At 32.9% G+C, this 17,261-nt stretch overlaps 1 protein-coding gene across 5 annotated transcripts in view; it reads left to right on the top strand.

Moving 5' to 3' along the window:
* The window catches only part of LOC116779790 (GTPase-activating protein skywalker), a 47,114-nt gene that overhangs the window by 25,112 nt on the left and 4,741 nt on the right, over nucleotides 1-17,261 (top strand). For 2 of the 5 annotated variants that reach the window (XM_032674236.2, XM_061523284.1), the window contains exons 5-10: nucleotides 11,567-11,691; nucleotides 13,658-13,804; nucleotides 13,946-14,130; nucleotides 14,264-14,429; nucleotides 14,617-14,646; nucleotides 16,899-17,057. In XM_032674236.2, coding sequence (XP_032530127.2) covers nucleotides 11,567-11,691; nucleotides 13,658-13,804; nucleotides 13,946-14,130; nucleotides 14,264-14,429; nucleotides 14,617-14,646; nucleotides 16,899-17,057 — 812 coding nt within the window. Of the gene's footprint in view, nucleotides 1-11,566; nucleotides 11,692-13,657; nucleotides 13,805-13,945; nucleotides 14,131-14,263; nucleotides 14,430-14,616; nucleotides 14,647-15,181; nucleotides 15,269-16,898; nucleotides 17,058-17,261 lie in introns of all 5 variants that reach the window. The other 3 variants (XM_032674231.2, XM_061523291.1, XM_032674238.2) reach the window with 3 other exon arrangements.

The raw sequence follows: 17,261 nt of genomic DNA, 5'->3' as shown, positions 1-17,261 counted from the left end.
GTTAATATTTTTGTTTTTTTATACGAACTCGGACTAGATAAGCGATCTTAATTTTCTCATTTCTTTTGTTATCTTTTTTAAAATACTGTTTAATAATTTGAGTTGGTTTTTGTTAACTGAGTGTTTATTTATTTATATAGAATGAGTTTCTCATTGATTCCTGCCATTTTTGTTTTATTTATCAGAGTATAGTTTGTACATTTAAAATAGAAGCATTGGGTTTATTTATAATGCACATGTTCACAAATAGTATTAATTCATGGGATAATTACATATGCTGTTATAATTACTTTTTTTGAATAATAAAATAAAAAATTACATGATTCGAAAACTGTTTGAGCCAATACAGTTATTACATAATATACAGATAACATGCACATGTGTGTTTTAAACTTATTATATAGAAATTAAAGCCATCGGCTACTTTACGTGTTAAATTATGTGCACAGTCCACATATAAAAACTTTAGAGTTGCTATTAGTTTATGGAAATTCTCTGTTACCACTATAAAATTAATGTCAAAAATACTAAATACCTGAGCCTATAAAAGTATTGTTTTTTATATTTATTTTCTTCTAAGCAGCACTCTTAGAAGCAAAAATATATTTTTCGTAAATAAAATAATTGTTAATATGATTTAAATATAATTAGATTTTTAAAATGTGCACAATTAAACTCTGTCATAAAAGATTTGCGTTTAACCGAAACAAAAAAATTACGACAAAGCCCTCGCTTTGTATAACTTTTTATACTCTGATAGCGATTTTTTTTTTATTTCCATCGTGAGAATGGGTACTTCATGAATTCAAGGGCGTCATTGTTTCTGTTACTCGTTGTATATGTTTCATTATACTGTATTTATATCTCCGATGTGTTTCGTTCTGCAACACAGTCTGCGTCTTAGCGCGTCTGCAAGCTATTTTAGGAATTGATAAGATCAATGCTTGCGGATTCCAATACAGACACCGAATTATTGGTTCCGTTTGAAGCTGAGATAAATAACATGTGTCTGTTTTACACACCTTTGTTGGAAGCGATATTGTATTATCGGAACGATAATGGAAATATATGAACGAATTAATCGATGAGCCTATACTTTTGTGTTACAAACCAATAATATATTTTTCATATAATTTCTTCTGGTAATCCAAACGCTTCGTATGCTAAATGCGTTCAGATCAATAAAGCTTAGTTTTACAAAAGAAAAATTTATAATTTTCAGTTAAATAATTTCATAGTTTCGTAAAAATGTTTGTAAAATGTGTTCCTAGCAATACTAAGACCATTTTCACATTTCCAACCTTCCTCCATGCAATAACCAACACGTCTCCAATATTCAAAAGCTAGTTATCTCGCCCGCCCCGCTGGGTCCATTACTGTTATATAGGTCATGACGTCCACGCCCCTTAATCTCTTACTTTGACGCTTTGCCTCGATCCACGTGGGTTAAGTCGAGATCAGCAACATTTTGTTACGAAAAATTATGTAATAAATATAATTTTATACACTGGTTGTAATTTAAATATAATTTTGTAGAATTATAGTCAAAATGTCCGCGATATTAAAAATTTAACCCATACAAAATATTATCTAACAAGTCAGTGTTGTCTGGAGATTAAAATCAATTTGAAATTGCCATTATAATATCTCGGGGTATTATCGTATTCGATATAGGAACTCGAGCCGTTCAAGAGTCACGTGAGGACTAAAGAAAATAGTTTCGACCTTGAGCTGTAAAGAAACGACAGAGAATTCGGTTCCGTGCGTTTATAACCAATATATTACGGAAACTGTTTGGTACGACGAGTCGTCAGGTCGAATTGATCCGACTAGTTATTAAGTCGGATCGGTCCGACGAGCCGGTCGGACGAAGTGGATTATAAATCTATATGAAATCTCAATTCTCAATCTCCGCCGGGAATACGAGGTTACAGGTCTACAACAATTTTAAAACGTGATGTGCTTTCTGTCTTTATTATAATTAAGTGTGTATACGGTAACAATAAAAAATATAAATGTTAAACTAGATGAATTTTTAATGAAGCCGTAATAATGGAATGTTAGTACAGAAGATTGTTAATAATTAATTAAATATATCTTCCTAGTTATGTTAAGTAATGTTGCATAAGAAATGTATTGATAGTTCTACTCGATATTAGTAGAGATTTCAAATGACCACTTATATAAATACACGTAGCTTTAAAATTATTATTACACGATAATGCCTCAATTCGCTTATTTTCATCGAAGTTATGAGACAATATATAATAAAATCTCTAATGTATCATAAACAATACGTGGTTGCATAGAAACCGACATTAGAATCAAGCGTTTGCATAACTAAAGTCCATTTAATTATTAGATTTATGTTCGTATTGTGTGAATAAGAATCAAATAAAAAATAGTTTAGACAACCGCTATCGTCAACGGTAGAGAATACGTTTAAAAACAACACCGTAATTAATTTGCCATCTTTGAATAGAACAGCATCGTTAGCATAACAAACAAAGGATTATATAAATACGGTTTACCTTTGTTTATGTTATCTTTTAGGTGCTTTGTTTTTCAGGTCATAACATATTTTCACATCATCAATAATAAAACATTTCATTTTGATGTCTTATATTACTCAACATTATATATTTCTTTACATTATAATAATGAAACTGTCTTATAATCCGGCCTGATATATAAGTGCTTTATTAGAATTCAGAAAGGACATGTCCTTTGTTTTAATTTGATTCTTATACAGTATCCCGTGTGGATGTTTCGTTTCATATGCAATAAAATTGAGGACATGCCTTAAAAGTTTTATATAGTAATATCATTGTGGTTGGTCGTTATTGATTTTTATGTATAATTTATTACAATACCTGTATTTTATGGCATTTTTCATTTTAATAGTACAGTTTAACGAGCTGCAGTAATTTGCATTTTTTGTTTTCATTGAAGGTACTTCGATTAGAAATCATTACAAAGTAATATTTTTATTTATTGGACGATGTTGATATTTCTTAATTATAATCGTTTAATTGATGGCATAGTTTTAGTATTGAAAATATATATATACGTTTCGGTTATTACGATTTTGAAAAACAAACGAATTTGAAATTCATTTTATAAATATATAACATGTATGTCTGTGTGCTGTGTTATTATTATGTAACATTTCGTATGTATATTTCTTTAGAACATTGTATGAAATAAAATTATTCGTGAACGAATCACTATTTGAAAATTGCAAAACCGATAGCAAAGCTGTTATTAGTTGTGCGCTTGCAATTTTCCACTGACGTTATCGTCATCTGTGGGTGTGTCTGTTTGCAGGGACATTGAGCAAATCTAATGAACTGATGTCATTAATGTGTATAAAATGGAAGCGGGTTTTTCGTATTCCGCCATTTTTAAATCAATAATATGTATATAGCTAATCGGTTAATTTGTTGAAGGAAATTTATATAAACTATTTTGTAATAATTGTATTGATTTTTTTTTTTGAAATTTTATATCGATTCTAGTAATCAAATTTTACATGATTTTTAATATTTAGATTGTTGTTTTTTACATTCAACAGAATTTTTGTCGGTGCTTAAAGTGGTTCATTCGTTAAAAAGTGTACGTATTTTTATATTAATCTGTTCTTGTCTCCACCGTTACTTGGATATATAGGTAATACGTATTTACCAGCATTATAAGTTTAATTTTCTATTCAATAATACTCAACGATTAGATTCTGTATATAAATTATTGTTTAAATCATACTGATATAATTCGTAATATGTTTATTTTTTTTTCATCGTAAACAAACAACATTACCGTTCAGTACATTTGATATCAAGCCTACAAGCTAAGCCTCGTACTGTTTTGTACATTTGATATTAGTTTTGCGGTACGTATGTTAATCGGTGTTAATTGGATGAGTGACCGGTTGATATTACTGTGTGCTATCAGATGTCATGATGACGTCGGACCTGGATCTGTCACCGGCTTTATCTATCAGCTAGCTTAGTCGTTGGTAGTGTACGTGATATAGAAATTTAATTTTGGAAACTTGGATACTATTACTATTTTCATTTATCTACCGATACTAAATCTGTGATATGATTGTGCGTAGATTTTGATCTAATATCTTTGGTTGTTGAGGTCTCGTATTTTATCGTTATTTTAAAGAAGCCTTATCCGTTTGTCGTAAGAGAACAATGTGAGCGATATATATATATACATCAGATCAGATGTATTACACAAAAAAAATTATCGTGAAATCATAAAAACTATACAATTTCCCGTGAACCGTCAGAGCGTTACCTCTAAGTCTGTTATTAATTATTTCTCTATTTACAAAGTCGTTTTTCCTTAACAGTGAACTTTTATCCATATTATTTTTTATATCTTCATTAGAATAATAAACTTCGCTCAGTCTTTATCTATTAGTACATTAGAGCGGTTCTATTTCTCTATATATTTAACAAGGGGCAAATTTTCCTCGTGTTCATTAACTCTTAACCGTGACTTCGGTCGTTTTGACGTAACGTATTCGTTATTATTTAAATATACTGCTATAGTAAACAAACACTAAAACAAGATATTATAAAATATTTATTTATTTTAAAATATTGCAGCCTGATATTCAACTATAATTAATGGAAATCTTCTTAAAATAGATTATGATTTTTAATCCATTCTCTATATTTTTTTCTAAATATGTACGATGTATAATGTATATTTTAAACCTTCATCAATTAATTCCTATTGCATCACGACGTGAAACAATTACTAAGGACATTTGCTACTTTGAAATTAGGTACAAGATAGTGTAATGAGTCTCTCATAGTAAAATTATCACTTACTCATTCGGGTCGCCGACTATATTGTGTAATGTTAAGAAATATATACTATGAAATATCTTTAAATTGTTTTAAAATACCAAAATAGAAGCCTAAGTTGAATATTATCTAAGATGTACATGTCGGAGTAATGTCCAAACCGTGGTTTTAGAAAAGAGTGACGTTAGCATAACTGACATCACCAACGCCTATATTGTTGACTGTCGTCAGGCTCTCAGGTTATTGAAGGGAACATCATAGCCGGTTTGACGAATGACTTCCTTCGAAGAGGTCTGATCCCTGCAACGGCTCGAACAAGACTGTTTTTAATATGTACCCTCGCCTCTATTTATACCAAACAACGCTCATTGTTGTGACACTGGCACAAGTGGCCACGCAGGTGGTTATAGCGAAAAACCTGATAATTTCAACTACACTCAATAATTAGTTATTCAAGTAATAAGAATGGCGCCGATATATATATACATATATATATATATATATATTTATGATAACACCTTGTTTTACTATATGTATTAATGTAGAGATGTCACGAGTCTAGTGTTGTAGAGTGAGTTGGCTCCCCGTCAACTATTAGTCGCTAGTAGTTCAAATTTAGTATGTTTTGTATAACCAGGAAGATATCAACTCAGCCAAACAGGAATTGATAATTATTGACGATTGTTTTATACAAAGTTTATTCGGAATGTCATCTGATTTATTTTAATTTCATAAATCTTTAATGATATTATAAAAGTGACAATATCATTTGTATTAGTAAAGTACCCTTTTGTTTCGATTACTCATCCGTTAATGCAGAATTCAGTACTTCTTACACTTCATTATCATCATCATCAGCCTATCGGAGCCCACTGTTGAGCAAAGGCCTCTTCTCACATGGAGAAGGTTAGAGCATTAATCACCACGCTTATCAAGGCGGATAGGCGACTTTAATCTTATAATTTTTAAATTATAAGTCCAGGTTTCCTCACGATGTTTTCCTTCACCGTCTGTCAGTGGTGTCTTAATACTCTTCGAAAGGACATATGACTCGGAAAAGATCACATTGTGTACGAGCAACAAGGCTCGTAGGACCGTTTAAATTTTAAATGTACGGGCACTTGTTTGTTCGTACACTTAATAAAATGATTGCTTTACACTTAATTATTGCTTTTTATAATATTATAAAACATATCATTGATTGAGTGATGAGAACGCCCGCTAGGCTTGGTGACCGAATGCGAACTGAATTAAATTATAAGTTATTGTAATTTTGCAATGAAACAAAAATGATGATGCGTGCATTGAAAGGATTCCGTAATTATGTCGAGCGAAGCTCGTACACATTGGTGCTTGCCAGGTTCCGAATCTGCTCCCTCACGCATGAGAGGCGGGCCTTTAACCTCCAGGCCACCACGACTTCATAGCACACAGCGTTAACATTTTTTTCATTCATAAATCTTCGCACATTACATTCTTAACATAGGTTATTTAACACTAAACGGGAAAGGCTTCTTATTAGTGTATGTGTGTGTGTGTGAGTGTAAACTAGCGCTAACATACTGATATTAGAATATGTTGGATCTCAAAACAAAAAAGTCGTCCAAAACAAACAAACCAAATAGATCCGGAGCCGCGGGAGGAGCTTAGTTTTATACAATTGAAGTTTGCTGGCTGACCAGCATTTATTAATAACCATCAAAGCTTCTGCTTTATGGTTATTTATCTCGATTGGTTTTATTATATTTTTGTGTTGTTCGATGTCAGACCGCGAATTCTCGTTTTATTGCGCTCGTCTATGTTTTACGACTGCCATTTCGTAATATAACTGAACATATGTTGTGTGTGCGTCTGCGAGTTGGAACAGTATCGTACATTGTTGCCATTGAAAGGGGATATCTCGTATGATGAATGGCGTCGTAAACCTGGTAATGGTTTCAGATGGATGGATTAAGAAGCCTTAAAAAATCCTATCCTTTAACAATAAATATTTGCCATTAGTTATAGTTGGTGGGTAGTCGTAATTTCACACGCGGACTTCACAATATCTCATAGCACTGTTATGTAGTAACGTTTACTTTGTAAGAAATAATTAGTTTCAAAACTAATTAATTTTTTAATTAAAAATAATTAAATATATTGAAAATTGTCGTTATTTCCGAACAAAACAATCATAGCCATAAATATATTTTTTTATTATTAAAAGACTGAAAAACTTAACTTCATTCTTTTTCTTTAATCCATGCTACAGATTATTTCTAACAGTATCAAATCGCAGAAACTATTTACATAACATAAATTATAAATCATTGCTGTGTATAAGATATTGTGTATTACTTTGTAGCGGTTACTTTTTAATACAATATTATCGCATTCTTCAATTAATAAACACTTGTTTGAATACTCTACGTGTTACATGTTATCTATATATATCATCGCGATAAGTCATGTTAGAGAACACCTTAGTGTGGCCGGTATGTTCAGTGTCACAGTAATAAATCGCGTACGTTGTGCCGAGGTCACCAGTTCAATTGCCACCCATTGTACGAAAATAACATAACCTTTGACCCCAAGATGATGATTTATTTCGAAGTTTCTCAGAGCACTGTCGGAGCGTGTCCGATAAATCGATACTCACTATATATGCAACGATTTATCGATGTCGAATATTCATGTCTGTATACAGACGGTTTGTGGGTATTTTTAAAGTTTAACCTATTCAATAAAAATCCGGATACACAGGTTGTATTGTTTCTTTTGAAATCCAATGATTTGCTACCAACACTAGTATTTAATAGGGAGCAAGTAAACAACAAATAACTGTGTCGTGAATGTTAATAAAAATACAATATAAATATTTATTTTCAATAAAATATACATTAGTCAATACATAATACCCAAATAGAGACATTATCATTTAAAATACTGTCGCATAACGTTATAACAAGCCGCTTAGTATGTGACATATTATTTATATTCTCTGCTGACATTTTATAGAGTTATAGCCGTATAAAATCGAGGTAAATAATATATAAGAGCTATTTATATGACGCATATATAATGTCATATTATGAGTAACATAGTATGTTAGCTATTGTTACTTATACAATATGCTTAGTAGCTATGTGTAAGAATTTTTTCGTATGTTATTCTTGTTAAAGTTGTTTCTTAGTTCTGGTCTCTTCTTAGGCTGGGATCTTCTATGAACTACGCTGTCGTACTACGAGAGGATTTTGTGTCATTCGATGATATATTCAAATTTAATTTGTTCACTACTTCAGTGCCTCTTATCTGTCATATATATATCTTTCTTCGTTCTATCAGAATATTATAAATGTGAAATTTTAGCAGGATATATATGTATGTATGGATGTTTGTTGCTCTTCAAAGGAAAAACTACTTTAAGTGTTTTGAAAAAAATCTAAAATTATGAAGCACAGAGATGAAAATAAGATATTGTATAAAATCCTGAAATTTTGTTATCACAGAATAGAGTTATATAATAACCGTATAATCCAACTAAACATTTATTTTTTGTGTCTGATTTCGTATTCAACGTGGACGACGTCGCAGACAAAAACTAGTATGTGATATATGTTATTATTTTGCAACTAATATTCCCTCACACGACCCAAGTACACTGTTGATAAACTTCGACGTAAACAAATTGTCGTCTGTAGCTAATTCAAAATACAGTGTTTGTGTGTGTGTGTGTGTGTCTGTGTGTGTTTGTGTGTTATTAATTAGCTCATAAACTCTTCCGAGATAACCGACTTTTATATTTGTTTTGGTCGTTCATCTTAAATTTGACCTTATTGTTTAATAACAATAATGTTTTTTTATATATGAAACTTTATTTCAATGTTAATAATAGGTTATCAATTTTGATAATACGTGTTTTAACGTTTTATTGGCCTCACGTGTACATTAACTCATACATTTTATTTGATAAAGATGTAACTTTTTAAGTATCGCTTCGTTTTTGTGCCTTTAGGACGTTTGTTAATGAATTGGGGAGTAGAGTGTCACTTCCTTGACGTCAGATCTCCTACTTAAGTATTTTCCACATTTTGATGTTTGCGAAGGAAGGAAGTCGTTTAGGACTTCAATTCGATATAATCAGGATTTTTGTCATGAGTATCAATGTAAATAAATAAATAGATTAATTAATTAATGTAAAAATACCGAACTTATTTCCTGGTTGTGAAGTAACGTCCTCTACTTCATTAATAGTAACGTAATTTACACAGTTTAACGTAAAACAGTGTTTGGTCTATTTTTCTGTAAAGAACAGATTTTTAATAATCTTATTTTTTTTTTATCAGTTAGATAACCAAAAAAAAAAACAAATGATTGAATTCACATCTATACATGTATATAATGTAGGCATTTTTTTTCGAGTTTCGACCTCATAAGTAATTTAAATTGTTTAACTTAATACAATTTTTTTTAGAAGTGTCTAAGTATTCCATTACTCCATAATAATTATATATTTATATAACATATATAATTTAAATACGTGCTTAGTAAAGAACAACAGCTACGTTTTAAAATCTCATGCTTATCACGGAAAGGGTAGGTAATAAGGTCAAGTGTCAGGAATGAGGAAGTGTAATATGTAGGTATTGGAGATTTATTTACGTTCCTGTTATTATACAAATATTAAAAATAATGAATATATATATATATATATATATATATATGTACATATGATTTTGGTTACACAAAACAAACTTGTTTAAATTACACTTGACTTTTTTTAAGCATGAATTGGAAGTAATTACTTTAAACCTAGCTATATTATTGAAATACATCCCCTATCCTATCCTATCCTATCCGCTATCTTATTTCGTATATGATATATTACTTTGAAGCATATCCACATCATTGCGTGTTTTTTATGTTAGTCGCGAGACTCATGAAATAAAATTTATTCCGTGCGAGATAGATGAAGAAGAACAATAGATTCTCGTATCTAACATCTCAGTAGGTAACTAGTTTTCTCCGCGGATTCGCTCGCGTGGGTGTTACTAAGGAATTTATCCTACTGCCCTTTTCCGGTACTCTATAAACATTCTCGCATTAATAACGCATTCAGACGGACAGGATTATTAATATTGTCCATCGCAAGATGCGATATAGTTTCAACCAGTCGGTTGAATTAGATTCTATATAAATTTAGGTAAGAAATGTTGAACGATGAGTTGTATCGTGAAGGCTCTTAAAAAATTTCAAACAGTTGTAAAACAAGAATGTTTTATATGTTTTCAAAATACTATTAAATTCTTATTGGGTATTGGCTTCGGAATATAACATTTGGGTCATTTTTCTTCATGTTCTATAGTGCGTTTTATGTAATACTTCCTTTGTATATTTCAACTAATATATATGTTGATGGAGTATTTGAATTACTGTCACGTCAGACGGATGCTTGCGCTCGCTGCAAAGAAATTCGGAAGTACATAAGCAATTGTTTATGAGTATCTCGAGTACGTTGTGAACATTAACTTATTATGAATTAGGACTAAATAAATATATATATAAAATAATTCATATGTTACTATATAGGCATAAATTACCGCATTTATTAATAAGAATACTCAATTGCATAAACTTAATTTGTGTTTTCACTTGATTCACTTAACATAGCTTTAATTATTTGGTCTACTTAACATGACGATAGTTATTGAAAGAGAAATACTATGAATACTATGTCCTTGAGAATTATTCCCATATAACCGTTAACTAAATATTGAAAAAAATAGCTTCTGTTGCTTTTGATTGATATAGTTATAAACTAACACACATCAGATTCGAGATAAAGACGGAGCCAGTTTAGAGAATTTGTATTTTACTGTATACTATATATTATAACTCTCTTGATATTATATTCCAGTGTTTATATACTTTTATAAGTATGTAATGTCTGTTGAGGTAACAAGGTTTTCCTATTAACGTTCCACTCAGACACTTAGACTGCCCGGGCGATAAAATTGTATTAAGGAGGGCGTTGTAAGAGCTTTTGTTATAAGCTCTCTGAAGCTATGTAAAGAAAATTAGATTTTACGTTCAGAAATATAATAAATATACTTTCAAGAAACCATTTTTATACATTTGTCTATGTCACAATTGAGTTCGTGTGACGTCACATACACGTATATTAGTGTACGTGAATGTAAAACATTTCTCGTGTTTTCATTAATAGATAAAATCAAATTTGTTTATAAAATATATAACAGATCATTTGAAATCACATACTTTATTACGCGACAAATTAATTTATTTCGTTTACATAACGCGATGCATACTACACATATCAATGGACCCTTTCGCCGTCATATCCAAGAACAAATCAGCGCCAATGTTTTGGTATCGCCAGTTATTGGGGGTGACGCCACCATGGATAAATTGACACCCCCAATCCAATTTCCAATAACCCGTCAAGATGTGGAGCATTTATATGAATTGTAAATCATATTTAATCATACGGATCGTTAAAATTATAATCCGGTTAACATTATTATAAATCATATTATATTCGTCTCGTACATTAAACAGAGACTGTCATTTAAAACGGAAGCATTAATTACGATAGCAAATGTTTCCATAAAATTTTATTAACAGCGTCATATTTAATGAACAGGTTATGATTTTTTTCAATTTTATATTATCGTATATTTTTTCTTTCAGCTACAAGGATTTATTTAATTGTAAATGTATGACTATTTGTTAATTGTTTTCAGAGGAGGAATGCTACCACTGTATGGCCAGTCTGGTGGCGTCCAAGGAAAAGATGTTCATAACACAGACAAAACTACTCAACGAAGTCACATGGAAGACTGTTATGCAGATCGCTAAAAAACATGCCGTAAGTCTGGTCTCCAAATTATTTCTCTAAACAGGCTCTCTCAGCCGTTTTTTCCGCCTTATCTCACGATGTTAAAAAATAAATTTTCATTACGTCAAAAGTATTACTTATTTTTTATTTAAGCAATTTCGTTTAATTAGTATTTCAAGAAGGTAAAAGTCATACCAATTTATCTTCATCGTGTTACGACTTGTCGTGACACACCAAGCATCGTCTGAATTATGTTTCGGAATATTTACCTCAGCTTCAGTTTTTCCTCTTAGCAATGCAAACTTTCGTATTCTGAACCCCCTTTCGAGGATTCCTCTACGCGCCCTGGTTTTAAAATCCTGCATTGAACAATAATAAAATCGTAAAATTAAAGTCCCCGTAAAGCCACTATAATCTTATTTCATATCTCAAAATCTAAATAAAACAAATAAATGTTGTAAACAAAAAAAAAAAATGCGACGCGCTCAAAATATTGTTAAAACTCAGAAATCTTAGCTTTTAGGTCTTTGAACACGTTAGAACTTAAAATCTAGTTTATTTATAAATTAAATATCGCCATACTCAGATCTCAATGAAGACGGATCCGTCTGCATAGTTCTGATAATAATGTTCTTTTTATGATGCAGCGTCATGAAGAGCTATCGTATCTTAGGTGAACTGGGATCCTTAAACAAATAGCGGCGCTGTGATATCAACCACACCCAGATCTGTTATCGGTTACTGACGTACTTTAATTAAAGCATTTTACATCTGTTTATCGACAGTCATGTATATTGTTATATAGCATTTTATGTAAGTATGAACGGAGAGTTGTAATTTATTTGGCTTAAACATACGCGTAATTATTTTTAGTACATACTTTTTGTGAAATAAAATATGTTACTCTGGCTCATGAATATGCTGTCCGACAAATGTTTGCTAGTGAAATTATTTCAAAAATAAAATTCATTAGGAACATACTTAATGTCCTTTTTGAAAAATGAGATTCAATATATATATATAAATGTCTATATACAATGAAATTCATAACCAACAACCTGACTATTCCTTCGTGTCGGCGAGGTTACTGTCGATACAGAAATAAATTTAATAAAATATACGTACAAACAAATTATATAAAATATAATACATAGTTTATGGTGATAGAATTTTACACAGACGATAACAAACACGCTACTTTACTAATTATTTGAGAGGGGTAGTGTATGGGAACCTTAAAAGGGAATCGCGTGACGCGGCGGCTATGAAATGTTGTCACGAACACCTCACTACCACAACTGGCACGCGACACGTCTCCTGTTATGTTTACATATTCATAATTTTTAAATATTTTAGATAATTTTATGATAATAGAATTGATTTTATATAGTTTTTTTTTATACATATGTAAATACATATATTATGGTTCATAACCTAGGTCAACATTGCTGTCGTTTAAAGCAGAATATATTTTATCACAAAATTTTATAAAACTGGTATCCAATTTATAACTACTCAATGATTGAACGCACGACGCGACGTGACGTCCGAACGTAAATAAAACACGAACAATCAAGTATCTGTGTCATCGGGAGAATTATGTTCTATTATAATTAAAAATACATTGTTGTTTATCTCCCTTCACATCTAACACAGAAACTATGACGATTATCGTAAAAGAAAATTATATATTTTTTATTGTTATTTAACATATTCTGTACTTATTTCGGGATATTGATTCAAAACAGATGATGCATTGGAAGTTTCCGAAAGAAATTTGAAATGATAACAGATAAGACTGATAAAATAGCACATATTTAATTAGTATTTTGTATCGTAATTTTTATATTAATTATAAGCTCTAATGTTTTAAAACATCCAACCTATGCATAACCATAATATATATTTAAGGCTGTCGTCTATGATCGTTTGTTTAGTCCATTAAGAGGATGTAGGTTTATCTAAGTGTCCGTACAGCATCGCCGATTGGTTGCAGAAGTCGGCCGCCCAGCATCTGTCTCGATTGTCTGGTACCATCGGCCCGGAGCGCATCTACGCTGATTGGCAGTGGTGGATATTGGCAGCGCTGCCATTCCCACATCTTGTTAGAGTGCTCGACTGCTTCTTCCACGAGGGGATGAAGGTTAGCTGACCCCTTTTGAGTGTTCACTCATCCCATTCATTTTGCTCTTTGAAAAATTTCAAGGAAAGCAGTTGTAGGCATCAGAATTGGAAGCATTTAGATGAAGCAGATTTACGAATACCCGCCTAATCCTTCACCCAGGTATTCTACAGGGTAGCCCTCGCGATACTTATCCTGTTCCAAAAGCACTCGAGCAACCAGAGCTCGGAGTGGTACGCGGAGGCCACCAAGAACGGGGTCGACCACGCCGTGGACAAGTTCTGTAGGAACATGCCCGCCTCGCCAACCAAACTATTAAGAACCGCCTTTAGTATAAGGGCCTTGAGGTAAGTGAAACTCTTAAATGAATACAATTCAGTCGAGTTTGCTAGTTTTTCTGTTGTAATATCATCAATGTACGAAAGCTCGCTCCATCAATTTCGTCCAATTCACATGTCTCGTTTCCACTTCATCTTCCAGCTCCCAGTACATATCCAGGGTGTTCATAAAGACGGAGATGACACTCAAGTCGAAGCAGGTGATATCTGGCCTGAGGCTTGTGCGTTCCCGTTCGTCCGATAACTTGCCGACGAGCCAGTCACAAGTCAACATACAGATGATGTCACACACGCTCACCATACGAGAGGTACGTGCAGACATACCGTGTAATAAATGTAAGCCAAGGCTCATGGAGATGAAGACAATATATGGAATTATTGATAAAAAAAAACTAAATTGTACTTATTATGCGATGAACGCTGTAGAGCAGCGCGGAGAACAGATATTGAATGTGTTACTATGGTATATCAGATGTTATTTTACTTGGTTTGCAGAAAATGTCTGAGGAGACGTGCAAACAGATGGTATCGTACACAACAACATAGGCGTGGCTTTCGCTTTTATTTTGTCATAAAATCATTCGGTTGCGTCCCTAACAAAACTAACTTTGATTCACATCGAATGTAAATATTTCGATGATACAAATCACGATTCTCAATTTCTCGTTACTTATATCCCGTTCGTCCTATCCTGTTTTATTTTGTCGCCATGTCTGTACCGTTCCGTGTAGCTCTGTAACAGATATCATGTGTTATATCCTCGTGTGCTGGCCGCACGCGGTCCTCGCACCGGACAGCGGGCGGACAGCCGATGTTCGTTCCCACTGGCTTTGGATGGTTTTGATTTTCGATTCACCATTAATGTATCTATGTTCCGTTTTATTGTAAGACTGTTAATATTTCCTAAATTTATATCTATATGATAGTTTGATTGGCATGCGTATGATGTCGCGGTCTAGTGTAAGAGTATCGGCTTGACGAATTAACAAATAGGTTTACAGTGATGTTAAGGCATGTCATCGATTGTGTGTGCTAACTCTTGTGTCGGTTTTCCTGTTAGGGCTCCCATTCGCCGGGCCCTCGAGCCCTATCGATGGGCGTTTATCCGATTCAAGCGATCAAGTCGCAGATTCTAGACCAGAGCGAAGTAAGACGTAGTGTTGTCATCTAATGTCTTTGCGACAGTTATCGATGTTTAGATGCACAGCTTGCTCTATAGGTGTTTTATTTTGTTGCTGCCAAGCTTTCCAGTCGAAAGGTCGCTTCGATTTTATTATTATTATTTTTTTTGTTACATATTATGATTTGCATCTCTGTGGTAAGTGCACGTTTGTTCAGATTTTGTTATTAATTCGGTTCACTCTTACATGTAACAGTCGGGCAACAGCGTTACTCTTTATTTGTAATTCTTATCTTTTCTTTTTTATACTTAACCGCGATTAATTATGGAATCTGATCAACACAGCCAGTGGCGCATGACCGCTCGGTTTTATTATTATTTTTTATATTGTTTTGCTAGTAACATCATGTGACCAGTTACTGATAGTCTCCGAAGTATTAACATTCGATTATTTTCGTTATCACAAGATCAAGAAAATAAGTCTATGTATCATCACAAACATGTACCTATATTCCAAAGAAGTTATGGTTTTGAAAATGCTATAGTTGCCATACGGGAAGATTAAGTTTAAATAAATAAGAGAATATACTAAACGGCACTACGAGTTCAACCCTATTTATTGAACGAGCATTCTCCTAAGAACGTTAGTCACCGCTAACAAGTTCACCCTGAACATTCACGTGTTCATCATCACCGTCCGCCGTGAGCCTGTTCATCATCACGTCGTGTCCACAGAGCCCGCGCTCTTCCCACCTGGCCCTGTGGTTCCCATTCCCTAACGCGGTGTTCAGCGAACGCCAACACACTTCGGACCTCCGGCAGAAGGTTAGGGTTGCGGGTTGGTGGCTTCTGCCGTTTATGTCTCTCTGGTGGTAACGGCTTGCTAACTCCAATAACAAACAGACGCGTGTCAAGTCCTAACAAAATATGTTTTAAATGTTCCAAGGTACTGTTCCCTTAACGCCACTTCCCACGGATCTGGTGGGTGGTCTTATTTTATTCACATAATAGTTTAATTGTTAAAACATCCAAGGAGAGACATAAACATCTGGTTGATTAACGTCACCGCACTGGGGGCAAGCGGACGAACACACACAGATATCACACCTCACCGGTCATTTTCATTTAATTCTATTGCTAGCTTCTTCGATTTAGAATGTAGCTCCTATACTTGTGTCATATTTTTTTTTATCTCTGTAATATTAAATATAGCGTAATTTTAATATGGAGATATTTTTAATTAGCCAATATATAGTTCGTAGATGTTTGTATGTATTGGGTCGTGTTAAAATATCTCCACTATAGCTATATTAATACTTGCATGTGATGTCGTTTGTCTATCCATATAACTAAATCGTCTTAATGTTTTTTTGTTGTCTAGATGTTCACAGCACTGGCACCGTAGCTGTCACTTGACACGACTAATTATGTGCCGTTTTTTGTCTATAGATTAAGTTATATCATGTATCACTTTAGTCTACATATGTGTTCCATTAAGAAAATAACTTAAGATTTAGTTTCAGAGTTATTTTTTTTTAATTATAATCAACCATTAATTAGTTAATCCTTTAGAAAGTTCGATGTTAGTTAGCATAACGCATGTCGTATGTACCTTGGACCGGGATCGAACCCGCACTACACGTTATCAATGTTCCAGTTATTCACGTTGTGGTCGTGGCTTCCGATACGTATCACCATGTATCAGCCTGTGCTGCTCTACACCACCGAGGAGCACGGCTGTTCATTGACAACATTCTACGTCAGAGTGGAACACCATGAGCCAACGTTACTCATGATTAAGACTTGTAATAATGAGGTGAGATTGTATGTTATATTACAATTCATTATCGTATCCTTAAACGTATATTGAATTTGTCATGTTTTAAAACTGATGTTTTGTAACAGTTTATCTGAAAGATATCAGATCAGATAAGATAATGACTAATAAATACTCTCCACACACACTATTGCACGTGAGTGATAGAGGTTATGTTATATATAATAAAATCCTAAATAAAGC

The sequence above is a fragment of the Danaus plexippus genome, chromosome 2, assembly GCF_018135715.1.
Source record: "Danaus plexippus chromosome 2, MEX_DaPlex, whole genome shotgun sequence".
Taxonomy (NCBI): Eukaryota; Metazoa; Arthropoda; class Insecta; order Lepidoptera; family Nymphalidae; genus Danaus; species Danaus plexippus.
This window is presented reverse-complemented; position numbering and strand designations above follow the sequence as displayed.